Source organism: Electrophorus electricus, chromosome 11 (assembly GCF_041902795.1).
Source record: "Electrophorus electricus isolate QZ-2024a chromosome 11, ASM4190279v1, whole genome shotgun sequence".
NCBI classification, from domain to species: Eukaryota; Metazoa; Chordata; class Actinopteri; order Gymnotiformes; family Gymnotidae; genus Electrophorus; species Electrophorus electricus.
The window spans coordinates 8,610,249-8,625,000 of record NC_137507.1 but is presented as its reverse complement, the minus strand read 5'-3'; the positions used below and the strand labels follow the sequence as shown (position 1 = coordinate 8,625,000).

General features: G+C 47.9%; 1 protein-coding gene across 4 annotated transcripts in view; it reads right to left on the bottom strand.

Annotated features, from left to right (window-relative positions):
- plxna4 (plexin A4) overlaps positions 1-14,752 on the bottom strand; it is a 226,540-nt gene that overhangs the window by 34,510 nt on the left and 177,278 nt on the right. For 2 of the 4 annotated variants that reach the window (XM_035528507.2, XM_035528508.2), the window contains exons 13-22: positions 13,001-13,152; positions 11,899-12,016; positions 11,123-11,259; positions 10,385-10,552; positions 10,028-10,121; positions 8,154-8,393; positions 7,642-7,788; positions 6,518-6,752; positions 5,336-5,478; positions 3,631-3,899 (exon numbers count right to left, since the gene is read on the bottom strand). In XM_035528507.2, coding sequence (XP_035384400.1) covers positions 3,631-3,899; positions 5,336-5,478; positions 6,518-6,752; positions 7,642-7,788; positions 8,154-8,393; positions 10,028-10,121; positions 10,385-10,552; positions 11,123-11,259; positions 11,899-12,016; positions 13,001-13,152 — 1,703 coding nt within the window. Of the gene's footprint in view, positions 1-3,630; positions 3,900-5,335; positions 5,479-6,517; positions 6,753-7,641; positions 7,789-8,153; positions 8,394-10,027; positions 10,122-10,384; positions 10,553-11,122; positions 11,260-11,898; positions 12,017-13,000; positions 13,153-14,752 lie in introns of those variants that run through there. The other 2 variants (XM_081724030.1, XM_081724031.1) reach the window with 2 other exon arrangements.

Here is a 14,752-nt window from a genome sequence, read left to right as displayed (position 1 = left end):
GACAGATGGTTCTAGAAGCTCGCTCGTTAGTGCGCTTTGCCTGTACGTGCATCTGAACCCAGGTTGAGGAAGGACAGATGGGGAGCAGCCACATACACACACACACACGCTTTTGTGTGTGTGATTTCTTGGAAGAGGAGCTGGTCTGGAGTCTCCAGCCAAAGTCATCTTGCTTCACTGCATTTTAACTACTGATTTGGTAATTAAGGAAAATTCAGGAGGGAGATAAATGTGTGGGAGGAAGAGAGAATTTGTGTGTGTGTGTGTGTGTGTGTGTGTGTGTGTGTGTGTGTGTATGTGTATGAGAGAGAGAGAGAGAGAGAGAGAGAGAGAGAGACTGGAGTATAGTCCAATTAAGGGAGATTATGCCTTTAATTTTCTCTTTAATCTGTCCTGAATTGTTTGTGCTATGGATTGTCACACTTGTGTCTTAAACTGAGCAGGTGTGTGAGGGCCCCAGACTTCAGGGTGATTATCATCACAGATACCATTTATCTAAGTGGAACTAGGCGTTAATACTCACTGTCCCTGTCTGAGGGTCACAGGAGCCTTGATACCACAAAAGCAACTTGTAATTCGTAATCTGTTATGATGCTTCTGACAAGGCATGGGACAGCCATGCCAGCTGGTACCCAGCCTTAAAAGGATTAAAGCTACAATCAAGACACTGCGTAAAAATATTTAAAGCTGTAATCCGTGAATTGAGGAGAGTGAAGCAGTCTAAACTACTGCTCCTAGCGATGACAGGTATGGACTGTGGAAGATACACCAGAAGACATAGTAGAGCTTCAGGCTATTAGTAGGGAAGGTACCGAGCCATATTGTTTAAATGGGACAAAATAAACTTTAATCTTAACTGTGCAACCTGAATGCTATTTTTATTTTGCCAAACAAATGAAAATGAAATGCCCTGCCAGTTAAAGTCCACCTTGTGCAGACGTTTCTAACAGGGCCTCTGCAAATGTACAGGAGCAGTGAGTTTGTCCTCTGCGTGTCCCTCCACAATAGCTCCCCGCCATGATGGTTCTCTGATGGGGGTCTTCGGGACTTGTATTTACCTTTGCTAAATGTCTTCCTGAGATCTGGGTATGATTAATCTTCTCTTTGTCAGGCTTGATTAATCATGCCTGTCATGGTATGAATGTGGGGGGGTGTTGAGGGTGCGGTTTAGACTTCTTGTCGTCCCAGAGGGACAGAATTAAGAAGTGCAAAAGGATGAGGTGGGAGGGAACCTGAAAGGAATTTCTATATTTACATTGATAATTCACTACTCCATGTTTTAGCACTTTCCAATAATACCATGATGTTTTCAGGCTTCTGAACAGGAGGATGTGGAATTATAGCAGTATTTATAACTCTTAAGAGTCTTGAGCTTTCTTTTCATGCCTCCATGACTTTAAGACTACATCCATCCATCTATCCATCTATCTATCTATCTATCTGAGGGTCATTTATGTTAGTTTACAATGTTTGCCACACAAATCCTGAGAATTTTGGACTTCGTTTCACTAATCTGGCGTGATCCCTGCCACCAGTTTCCCACATAAACACCGCAGGGGAGACATATCGTGGCCACAGTGATGAACAGAGCCTTAACTGGTCTTTCTCCACACCTGTAGTTAAAACCTCAACAACAGAAAAATAATTGGGGCTCTTTTCATTTCAGGGTTGAAATCTCCCAACAATATGTCATTCGATTTGTAATTTTTTTTGGATGATCAGATCTTAAGAAGATTTAGATCTCCGGAACAGACAGGGACACTGGACGTTTCTCCACGTCAGTAAGAAGAACGGGCGTCTCCGGCGGTAGGACTTGGAGTCTGCCTAACTCGAGCAGAGCTGGAAAACGTCCTTTTAAAGCTTCAGGCTAAACCGCTGCAGAAAGCAATTTATTTCCCATTGTACAACATGCCCTCAGGCTCCTGTGCCGTCTCTTTTTTAAAAATTGAGAAATGATTATAACTTCAGAGACTGACTGAAAAAAGAAAAGAAAAGAGGGACATTACTTTTTATTTTGATATTTAATATATCAGTGTTGTTGCAGTGTTGGAAACACTTTCACATTATTGTTACATAATTTTCGCATTAAGTGTGTTTATGTTTGTTTGTTAAATGGGTTGTCCTTAGGCTAAGTGCAGGCATCGTATCCAAAGTGGTGTGAAGCTGGTACAGAAATATATAGGAACGTCGCAACAGAAACATGGTGCTTTTTATTCACACACTGTCTGCTTCTCCATGGATGTCAGCAGCATCTGGGCCACTGTTACACAGACATGCAAAGCAGCCGATTGCATGGAGGATTGAGATTCATAGAATTCCCTCTATACCTGAGGTTTTAGTGTTTTTATTTAATTGGTTTCAGGGCTAATTAATCATAATTATTTTTTAATGACGAATGTGTCAGAGAATCTCAAGTTTCCTGAGAGAGGGAGCAGGCGTTTCAATGTCACCACGTGCAACGTTATTCCCAGCCAAGCTGTGCGTGACCCTGCGCATCACGAGCTGAGGTCATCAGCGCGAGCGCCTGTAAGCACGTTAACACCCCATGAATGTGAGTGCGTGTTTCCCCTTTGTGCACGTGATGTCTCTTTATCTCTCTCAGCCCTTGGGCAGATATATGGGGTGTGAACATGCCCTTCAGGTTCCTTCTGTGTGTGTGTGTGTGTGTGTGTCTAGTAGCGTGTTCCTGTCCAGTGAAAAGGTGCATGCGATTCGGAACGCAGGTTATTTTTCATATTCATCTTTAATCTCTCTTAGAGCACCCTCTTACGTTGTAAGTAACATCCGTAATCGCAGAGATTCTTGCTAATGATCTCCTATAACGCGAACGTGTTCCGTGATGAATGCAGACTGTGTAAATTTCAGAGGAGGGCTAGTGAGGAGGCAACTTCTTCAGCCTCCAAGGGGACGTGGCGTTCCCTTTCCATCTGGTGGCGCGCACATCTCTAGACCCGCGAATGCGCGCACTTTCAGCGGCCATGATTGATGGGCGTGATGGGAATCTAATGAGACGGCGTCGAGCCACGCGGAGACACCAGCCCTGCTCAGCACACGCTCGTGAAATTACGCAGATGGTGCACGATCGTTGGCTTTACGTATTTCTGATAAGACCGCGGAAAGTATACAGCGCAATACGGCTTGAAATCGGGCTGTTTTATGTACGTTGTCTCGTGCTTTTTAAACAGTGTGACACTTTTTTTCAAATCTGATAGCAATTAGCCCAATGAAGCCAGAATGTAAAGTTCAGTTTAATTAGCCGGTTTGTTGTAAATGTACATCAAAATGCATACACGTATAAAAATATTTAAAACGTTCAGTCAACTAATTGCTTTATTGGCGGAATCATAACGCATAGTGCAAATCTGAAGTGGACTAGAAGCTTAAATAAAGTAAGCGTTACTAAACTGTCATTTCCAAGTATACCAGTGGTAGGCCAAAACAGGCTGTATGGTGCTGACAGGGACCAAGTTATAGTGCACGACTGGACAGCTTCACAAAATTTGCATCAAGACTCTTTCCAGTCGCGCCGCGCCAGAACTGAAGGCCCTTGCGGACGTTTGGGCCGGTGCGGCCGTGTCTCCTGCGCTCTAGAGTCGGTTGTAGTCGTGCGTTTTGTGGGTGGGGTCTCACCTCCTCAGCAGCAGCTTGGGGTGGTTCTTGCTCTCCAGGTTCTTGTCGATGAGGTCCGAGAGGAGGTGCTTGAGCACGTCGGTGGCGTATTCCAGCTTGCTCTGCAGCACGGTCATGATGAGCGAGGCCACGTTGCCGCGGTCACGCATGGAGAAGCCGCGCTGAGACTCCAGCGTGCGGATGAAGGCGAGCAGGAAGATCTTGTTGTTGATGAGCTGGCCGAAGAGCTTCAGTCCCTTCTCCACCTGCTCCTGCCTGTAGCCCGGCACCTGGACAACAGCAGCACACGCAGAGCTGGCTTCTCCAAACACATAGCGCGCGTCATACGTGAAGGAGGTTTCTCGACACACCAGAGACGTGTATCAGCCGGAGCGAAAACGATTCAATCAAATAACTAGTACTTTGTTTCCTACCAGAGATGAGATCAATAATTAGATACTGTGCATTATCAAAATGACCGCACTACATTTTCAGTGAAATTATAATTTGTTCTAAGATTCTAAAATGGATTATAAGGAATGGAAGAAATTAAATCATTACAAGTATTAGCTTTTAAATTATTTAGAAAAGTTATTTTCACGTGTTATTTGGTAAATTAGGACATCTCATTTGCAATTTACATGTAAATGCCATTCTAATTACATTATCAGGGTACCTTTACACCTGAAACCGCTAATGACTACATCGTTTTTGGTTTGGTTTTTGTGTTGATATGATAATACAGTGAGCTGTTGATATTTTGTCACTGAGTTCTCGTGTGAAAAATGGCCGTTCAGAGAGATCTCGGAGCAATTTTACAGTGATTCTCTGGTAAAAAACAGCAAAACTAGAAAACTACTAGCTGATTAGTAGAGTAGCAGACAGCTGGTATCTGATCCAGACAGCTGATGATGAACAATTAATAATGCAGGAATCTCCTAATACATGCCATTTGTCCCATCAATAACCATTACAGACCTGTCAACACAGAGTCAAGCTGACTGCTGCCTTCATTAGATCTGATTTCTCTACAAACTCTTCCATCGAGAGGTGATGTTTATTCCAATTAACGCCTAATTAATGCAGCTTATTAAAACTAGAGCTCATCAGGCCTAAGGATCTGAGCTTTGGCTTTTAGGATGACACGGCCTGTGTGCGGAGATGTGATTAGGAATATCCATCAGTGTCATAACCGGGTATAAATAACCTTTAGTGTGTGTTAAGACCTCACTCTATTACGCTTCTTCTCCACCGTGTGCCGAAAACAGTATCACATCGTTTGTGTGATTATCAAGTGAGTGATTATGAATCTCAGAGTGGCTCATTATGTCTACGAAAGAAGAAATGGAGCGAGAGAGCAGAGAAAGAGCAGGAGAGAGAATACTTCAATACTGTCTATCAAGGGAGAATATTACTCTCCATCAATTTGAGGTGTCTGCATGTATTAACTCATTATCATATATGGTGTGACGGATAATTGGAGAGCTTCAAATTGCATTTTGGCTTGTAGATCTAGGCAGTGGGCTGGCAAATTACAGATGCAGAATTAGAAGAATCCTATTAGTGCACTTGGACTTAAAAAAGCAAACAAATAAACAAACAAACCCAAAAACCAACACACTTCAGCCAAAAATGCTAACGTTGCTAAGGAAAAGGAAAACGAGTGGGTTCCTGCTGGCGGGATAGCGACTGACTCATCGTTAGACGCAGAAGACGTGTGCTGTACCTCCAGGTCTCTGAGCACAGGGTGCTCCTCGATACCCGGGAAGAGCACACGCATGGTGTAGGTCCTGTAGTCCAGGAAAGGAATGCCAGCTCCGTCCAGGTCACTGGTCAGCTCGTTAATATCCGTCTGCAGCTCGGCAAAGGCTGGCGGGCGTAAAAAACAGCAGCGGAAGAATTAGAGTTATTAGAAAACTGGAAAATGCCTCCATTGGTACGGCTCAGTCTTCTCAATCCTGCATAGCTCAGTGACATTAATGGAGGATACCACACATCCATTCATTTCAGCACAACAGTGGGGCGCAATTCTTGACCTTTGCACCTGTACACAACACGTCAGCTACAATGAGCGCAGGTTGGCAGGCAAACTGACGTATATGACAGATGTAGTTACAGATAGCCAGACGAATGCCTTTGTCCAGACTGCCTAACAGTGAATGATGCAATATTAATTTACTAAAAGAACCATGTTTTCTCTATAAACAGCGTTTTCCTGACATCCAAAGAAACACATGAATGTAAACACGGACATGGGATGGTAGTTGAGCCCTGGTCATAACAAACTGGACAGTGTGCTTGCGCATATGCTTAACAATATTGTATTCTATGCACTGTAGTCGCGAGGACTCTTTGCAGTCTGCAGCGTTTTCAGTCTAACAGGGTCAGATATCTGTTAAACGGTGCATGGTCTCAGAGCTTACAAATGCAAATCTATCCTTTTTATTCAGATCCAGTTTTCACGAGGGGTCCGGCGTGCTAGCCGTGGGTAAGTGCCCGTGTGGAAGGCTTAGAATGACAAACCCTTTTAGGAAGGTTTGAGCTGTATGTCTGAGTGAGGTTTCAGTTAGGGGTTTGTAGTACAAGCTCATTCTGACCTCACGGTAAGGTCACTGCTTTGCTGCAGAGTGCCAAAAACCTACAGTTGGTGCCGGTGTCGGGGCGTCTAAACAAAGCAGACACTCTGCTGTGTGGGTGAGACTGTAACCTTTCCATTTTTATTTGGCATGAGATGCAAAGAGGCTTGCTTTTTTTAGGCATGAATCCCCACTGAGCTGAATTTCCTTTAAATTCCCTTTTAATGTACAGTTCCGTACCGAAGGCATCGGAATGCCGTGTCACGTTCTTTGCCTGGAATCTGGGAACCTGGAATCTGGGAAGCGCTCCTGCTGTTCACACGGGTGCCTACCTTCCTTGCACTCCAGCGCCACACGAGACTCCAGGTTGTCCATCTGCATCTGCAGGCGCTTGAGGGTCAGGTCACTCTCGCGGGACTTGCGCTTGTAGGCGATGAGGACGATGACGATGAAGAGGATGAGAAAGCCTCCGGCGGCGGCGATGCCGATGATGGCCGTGCTGCTGAGGGGGCTGTCGGAGGTGATGTGGACCACGCCCGGGGAAAACTCGATGCCTCCAACACGTGCCTGAAAGGTAATCAGCCAAGCTTAAGAAATTGTGGAACTTTTATTAAAAGTTTCAATAGTTTTATTAAAACTTTCTTTAGACTTTCATTAGTTTCTCAGCACCAAAGCCTCATTAGGGACACCAGGCTTACTACTTGAAACCTTGAAATCAGAAACAAGATATGTTCCAAGGGTTTTGTCCTTATTCACTGTATTCTGTAATCTAGCAGATAGGAAAGAAATACACAGGCAATTATCAAAACAAAACAAAACAAAACAAAACAAAACACAGGCTAACCCAGGTTAGACCAGACTAAGACGGAGATTATAATTAGCCAGTAGAACAAATGGGCACTTCACTGAGCTTCAGGCTTTGCCCTTGCACATAGTTGCTTACTGACTCGTTATAAATAACCAGGAGCACGAGATTAACCCCACAAGGCTTAAACTGGTGAGTGCAGTACTGCAGTGCACGCAGCAGGGGGCGCTCTGGCTCACCTTCAGTGTGACCTTCCTCCAAACGCATTGCAAATACACCTACGCTGCGCTGCATGGGAAGTGGGGAATGGGAAGTGCACACGGACGCGTCTCCGGGCCGAAAAGCTGGCACTTTTCTGGGCGCAATTGAGGCAAACAGGGACAGCAGCAGACGGGCCCACGGTGCCTGCTGTGTTTGCGTGGCGGCGGCATAAACGGACCGCCGATTCTGCCTTCCGCTCGCCTGTCGTCGGGCCAGGTGGCACCGGCCCAGGACTTCCCCTCCAAATCACAAATTGGGCCTTTTATTAGTTTTGGCCCGGCTCGGAGACGTTGTTTATCATTTCACTGCTCCACCCTTCAGGCCGGGGCCGACAACCACGGGCGCGCGCCGAGTTACCGATGCAGCGTTCGAGACCTGGCGCTGACTCACCAGAACCTTGTGGCGTCCGGTCAGGTTGGGCCATTCGCACAGCAGCTGGGTGTCGGACACGGTTAGGGAGCAGGGCTTCTCTCCGATCAAGACTGTGTAGTTCAGCTTCCCGTTGCTACCAGGCGTAGGAGGGAGGAAGTTCCTTCCCTGAAACACATTTGGAAGCCCGATGATAAAACCTGTATCCTGAAAGCCTGAAACCAGCATGAAACGGGTAAATCATTGGGGAAACGAATGATGTTCACGACAGTTTGCACGGAGATTGACATATGCTGATGTACTAGACGTATATCAGGCAGTTCCCTAATATATACACACAGTGTATTTGCTAATGGTGAATGGTCATTTTAGGGTATTTCAACCTTTGAAGTATCCCCATCCCCAATAAAGGAAATATTGATATTCCCAAATTTCCCACTGAGGTGAAGCAGTGTTGTATTGGTGACACACTGCCTTTGGGAATCTCAAAGCCCTGGTTGTTATAAAGGAAGAAAGATATTATTATCCAAGACCTTTAGAATAATGGGAGATCCAGGCTTGAGTTCCTGAACCCCAGATGCGCTGAGCGTCTCAAACACCGGGTTGGGGAAGTAGAGGAAGTTGATGTTCTGGAGGGCCAGCACGGACTGAACGTTGTCCAGGACGAAGCCGAACTCGTCGGGCCTCTCTACGTCCTCCTCCAGCCTGGCCAGGCTGCCCGGCAGCGCCGGGGCCTGACAGAGCATGCTCGTGGAGCTCAGCACCTGACACACCTGAGGAGAAAGTGGGGGGGACACAGGTTCCGGCTCAGTGGGAGGTTTGAGGGATTTATGATTCGCCGGAATGTTGGATGAGCAGATCGGATGTATGCGTGGTTGGTTGGATGGATAAATGGGTGGATGGAGGGATTTTTGCATCAAATGAAAGATGGATGAATGAACAGATGGAAAAGAGGGAAGACCAATGGATGGCGTAGATGGGAAGACACAGAAAATCAGTAATCCGCCTTATGCTGAGCGGAGTTATTTATTTATCTGTGCTGATTCCTGAAGTTTGCTGTGAGCACAAAACCTACTGTTCTCCTGACTCAAATGACAAGGTCTATTAGAAATGTGCTTTTGCACTACAACAAATAAAACACTCCTGCCTGTTGTGCCTTCTGGTTGCGCTATTTTATCTGGAACCTGGCTTATTTAACCTCTTTTGTTAAAGTGCCAGTCCCTGGAGATAAACCGTCGACAGCACTAAATCATTGGCAGGTTTCAAACGGCTCTCTGGCACGCCGAACCTTTGATGCGTGCGGTGGCGAGTCGCCTCCACGTCGCCAGCTGCGCTCACATTCATGGCCCCTAGAAACCCTCAGTGATGTCACCCCCTTTTCCTCTCCTTTATCTCTCTCTCTCTCTTTCTCTCGGGCCTCTTAGTCCTTCCTTACATATTTCCTTTCTTTTTCTCTCTAGTCCTAACAGACCCGGAGAACAAAACCATAGCCGTCAGGCTGCTGCTGTCAGTCAGATGCAGCCTTTTCTTACTGTGGTGCGCGGGGATAAATGTTTGGCGAGGTTTGTCCCATTGTGCCAGCCTGATTAGCCTCGTAGCGCGCTGCGCGGCATTCAGGCGGTGGACTTGCGATCAAAAGCTTCAACCTCAGAGCCTCCACCTCCCGGCTAAACTACCCTCCCCACAAAGAGCCTCTGGCAGTTGTGGCGGGCGGCCCTCGGAGCTGCCGGGAGCCCTCGTCCACCTCGAACAAGGAGGAGAAACGGAGATCTCTGGACGTGCCTGTCATTGCATGTGTACAGGGGACGCCGCATCACACAACATTCACGGTGGTCAGGCTTTTTCCCAAAACTGTGCAGGAGATTCTGTTACAGCCAAAAAAACCCTGTCACGAACCTAAAAGCCTAAAAAGGACCTCCACACCCGGGCCGAGGCTTGGGTGGGGTCCTGCTATGCTGTGAGGAGTCTTATCGCATATCGCCTACAGATGCCCGACGTGCTCGGGCAGGGGGTACAGCTGCCAGATAGCGTTTCACTCCTTTGTATTCGCGGACTTTCAGTCAGGTGCTGGTGAATGCAAGCCTCCCCCAGATCTGTGGGCCCATTCTGTGGAAGCTCCTGTAGACAACCACGTCCCACCTCCTGGCTGAGGAGCAACATGCTGTTGACGGGTCTGACCCTCTTGTTCTGTCTGTCTGGGTTTCACATCTTTTCTTTCATTCTCTATTCTTTTCTCTCTCTCTCTCACTCTCTCTCTCTCTCTCTCGCTGAAACAAATGTTTATCCTGCATCAGGAGATGGGGAGAGTCTGAACGCGTACACTAGCGTGCACCGACGTTCACTTAAGCAGCGGTGAGCGGGACCCTCTGGCACTGACCGTGATGGGCTCAAGGGGGGCTGGACTCACGTTAGTCGTCTCCTGGTTGCCGTACTTGGCTCGGATTTGTGGGTTCTGAATGATGTCCAGGTTGGTACCGGTCACCGTCACTGGTGTGTTTCCACTGTGAAACAAGACAACATGTTTTCTGGTCACATTTACAGCATTCGGCAGATGCTCTGATCCAGAGCGACTCGCAGTGCGACGCCGTGTTTTCCAACAACCTTGGTGTTGCTGTCGCCTTGCTGAAGGTCATTTCAACTAACATTTTGAGATTTGGATCACCACATTAAAACCAAACAATCATTTTATGAGGGCACCTCTCTGTGTTTAAGATGACTACGACTGGATCTCACACCCTGCGCTGACCCCGTGTGGCTGGCATACCTAAAAATACTCCATTCAGGTTCCAGCTTGGTTATAGTGGGGTCCTCCACGTACTCAAAGCGCAGGTCCTTGTGGATGTGGGCCTTGTCCACGTACACGGACACGGTGACGTTTCCGTAGCCTTGCGTGGATGCTTGGGAGTGACACGTGATCCACTGGCCCCCTCGTCTGCGCGAGCAAACATACGCATCACCTCCGCCCGACGCATTATAATAACCAGAAGCAGCTACTGTTATTCATAACCATCTCATTCGGCATGACTGTCACCAGCCTGTCAAGGGGCTTGTAATGGTTTGAAGGGAAAATTAATTCATAATAGACTGTGAATTGTGATCTCCAAATTCATTTTTCCAGAGAGAGAGAGAGAGAGAGAGAAAAGTATTTTAAATGCTACCAGCAATTAGAATCTAGAATCAGTGCTGTGTTGTGCATTTTGGAGTAAATTGTGTGGATGTTGAGACATGAAGGTGAAGGCTCAGGGGATAGAGGTCACCCTGTTTACCCACAGCCCCGAGTTCATTGCTTTGTATTCCTCAGTGCCTTGCGGCTTCGGCGGAAACGAAGTGTGATTGTTATTGGCAGTATTGACTGGGGTTCAGGAACTCATTTTGGTCTTAATGTCAGAATTGATCTGCCTCTCATGTTTTATGATGTTGACGTCCCTCTCCCAACCACCCCCCACCCACCCCCGCCGGAGAATGACATCATCTTAAAACGATTCCCCGCCCCCGGCCGCACCTGTGGTATGTGCACTTATGGTCCTTGAACATGATGGACACGTTGCTGCCGGCATCCAGGTTGCTGCCTGTGATGTTGACGATGGTGCCCCCAGAGACAGGCCCACGGTTAGGCTTCAGGGACATCAGCTTGGGAACCTGTGGGGAGGTGGAGGTGAACTCATCTACTCGTCCACTGCGTGCTCACTGCATGCTGAAGCCAGTGAGGAGCAGAGGCTGCAGTGTCAGTTGCCCTCGCTCCCCCCTCAATCCCTTCATCAGTTTTTCATTTTAATCCCCCTTTTTAAATCTCTGTCCTCACCTGAAGTCTCATAATCCAATTATCGTATCGTATAGGAGTAATGAAAGGGAATTAACATATGCATACAACTGATAATGAGACATAATACAAGGTTAATGGGGACTGCCAATCAATGCTGTCACTATGGACTTGCCCACATTTTTCTGATTTAAGTGTGTAGTCAAGGAGGGGGGGGGGGGGGGGAGAGAGAGAGAGAGAGAGAGAGAGAGAGAGAGAGAGAGAGCAGGGAACGTTTTATTGGCCAACCTCCTCGTGTGCTTTCTCATTCATTACTATGGGCTGATGCCACTCTGTGATAAGGTAATGACTGGTCCGTAAGGAGGACCTCCTGGTCAAGGGCTCCTGGGTACGTAGTAAATTCAAGCACGTTTAATGCAGTAATGGCCAAGGCCTTTAATTACACACTTATGATGAAGTCTCGATCCTCTTCGCTTGTCCTGACTGTGTAAAAGCGGGACGCGGGACACTGGACTCACCACGAAGTAGTAGTACTTCGATGTCTTGGCCACGAACTCAGGCTGGCACTCCCCAACACACACCTGGACGTTCCCTGCATACTGGCTCTTTTCCGCTTTTCCCATTTCACACACAATCCTGTAAAATGTGCAGGTGTATGCACGCACGCACGCACACACACACACACACACTGTACTTGGCAGCCTAGAAGTCTTCACACAAACATTCAATGCATTTTAAACATAAGAGGTCTCTCCTGAAAGACCTCCACATTCCTTTGGTCTTCTACATTTCCATCAGTATGTATAGAGGGGACCGTGGAGTTAAAAGGTTAATACAGTGTCTAATCCATCTCCTTGTTCTATGACAAAACCACAACTTATCACACACTGCTGTAAGAGGCTTATCATAGCTTCAGACAAAGTGCACGGGGCAGTGTTGTGAGCCTGCAGAGAGACTGCGAATAAAAGAAAGGATTTTTTTTTTTCTCGAGGTCGGCACAATAATAATGTGCTGATAATTTCTGTTCCTTCAAAATGGCCAGCACGGCTTGTCGAATCTTTGACAAATAACGCGTCATTATCCCTCTGTCCTGACCTGGGATTAAAAGTTGTTTTAATATCCTCCTACTGGGCTCCTGCTCTGTATCAGCCACTAGGAGCCCACAGAGGGATTAAAGCGACGCGTGGCTGCGCTGAACCGGACCCGCACTGCCGGCTTGGCTCAGGTAGACGATAAAAACCATTGTCTGAACAGAGCATAGTTGAGGAAACTTTCAACTTTTCACCACCTGTGAGGGGCAGAGCTGAGCCTTCCATACAGCAGATTCACTGGCAGTCCATAACACCTGAAGCAGATCCGTGATGTTTTTTTTTTATAGCATTGTAGCACGAAGATCGCGGAAATATTTATAGTGACCATCACTAAGAGATCTTTTTTTAGCAAGAAAAAGTGACAGTTCACGCACAAAAGCCTCCTGGGCTACATTTCCAAAACCCTACAGCCTGTCAAATCAGATACCCGAGGAACGCGGTTTTTCCGCCTTTCCCGCACTAATCTCTGGGAATGCCACAGGGCAGCCGGTCGGGAATGCTGGGATATTTCCTGTGGCGAGAGACTCACTGTTCGGCTGGGATGTATCCCTCTGGCACCGGCATGCAGTCCACTTCTGCCACCTTCACGTTCCCCTGTATCTCATGGAATTCCAGGCCGAGATTCTCTCCCCGGATCGTCACCAACGTGCCCCCTTCCCTGGGCCCACGCAGTGGGGTGATCTGCGCAAAGGTTGCATGTCACCAATCATAATCAAAAGCCTGATCTGAAAGAAAAACAACCCCCCCCATCACTGTCTGCCCCCTCCCCTGCAGGAAAGCTGCAAGAAAAAGTATCTGCACTCTCTTACTGCACCTGGTGAAGTAGGTGTGTGTGTGTGTGTGTGTGTGTAGAGATTCAGTTATAGGGACTCAGAGATTCAGCAGGATAATTGGCCCTCTCTCTGTCAGAGACACAAAGCCTTTGCACTTCCAGGGAATAACAATGAGCGGCAAACCCAGCTGAGCCTTGGCTGCTGCAAACCTCGCAGTCATGATCATCTCAAAACCGCCGTCTGTTCGGAGAATCACGCGAGCGCCCGCACACAAATGCACGCGCTCCAACGACGAGGCGTAATAATCCCTTAAACAATTCATGTGTCAATTAAATTTCCCATTAGGAATGATCTGTGCTTTGGACGTGCACAGAGGCGTCTCGGTAGTCGCATCACTGTCTTCGTGTTGTTTCGTTAAATCTGTTTTAGTGAAGGCACTGCAGTGCGGTTAAATCTCCAGATTAACCCGGATATCTCGTTCGGAAGCTTCGTCGGTAGCTGTGCTCGGTTTCCTCTAAGGGACCGTTGGCCGTGGCATGGTGAAGGCGAGGCTATCTCTGGCTGGTGGATGTACCGTGAGCATGCAGATTAAAGACTGCAGTCAGGTGATAACACGCCAGCAGCCCTGATTAGACGACTCCCCTCAGCCCCTACTGAGATTCACTATCAAGAGCCGCCACTCAGTGAATTCTCAGTTTCATCCGCCGGAGACGTATGCCTTGTTGTTTACAAGCCAGGTCAAAGAGACAGATCGCACTCCACCAGCTAAGGGCGGAGCAGTCCCAGGGGTCAGCTCTGTGCTATAGTGCGCACGGCTGGGTTATTTTCCTAAACGCAAGCAGTCCGTCATTTATACTGGAAAAGGCTTTATAGCACACTGCTGTAAAGTGGACGAGCGGCACTGGCCGTGGCTCGTCTGCTGCCGTCTGGCCCTCAATATTGCCGCTCGGTAATATCACCATGACATCAGCGAAGACTCTTTGCCGTGGGGGTGGAGGAGGTAAAGTTTTTGGTTTCTTTAACGAACGAAGAGGACTCTGTTGTACATCGGCGTATTCACCTCAAGCCTGGTCAGGAATCGTGAGTTTTCTAAACGCTGAGATGATGAGGGCACTCCGGGCGACCTCCTGAGGGGTCGCAGTCTAATGAAGCGTCAAGCGGAGGCTAGCCGAGTTCGTGGCAGCGTAAAGGCGCCCACACGACCCCGAGTCCATAACTGCCCCCTTCCGCCAATCACCAGACCCTCCTCCTGAGAGCTCCTGGTGGAGCAATGGTTACCAACAGGAGGATGAGGACGATGGGTGCTGGGTGCTGCATACAACAGCTCCGTGTTGCTTTGTCCTAAACGTGCCGTTGCTGGTTGATAAGCAGTTCGCCCACTTCCGCCCTCTGCTGGAAGCTCCGGAGCGTTACAACTTTACAACGCGCAGGGCGGATGGCTATCGTGGCGTTTTAAGGCTCGCGTCTGCGGCGCGAGAGAGATCAAGGGAGGCCGTGTCTTGTCGCTT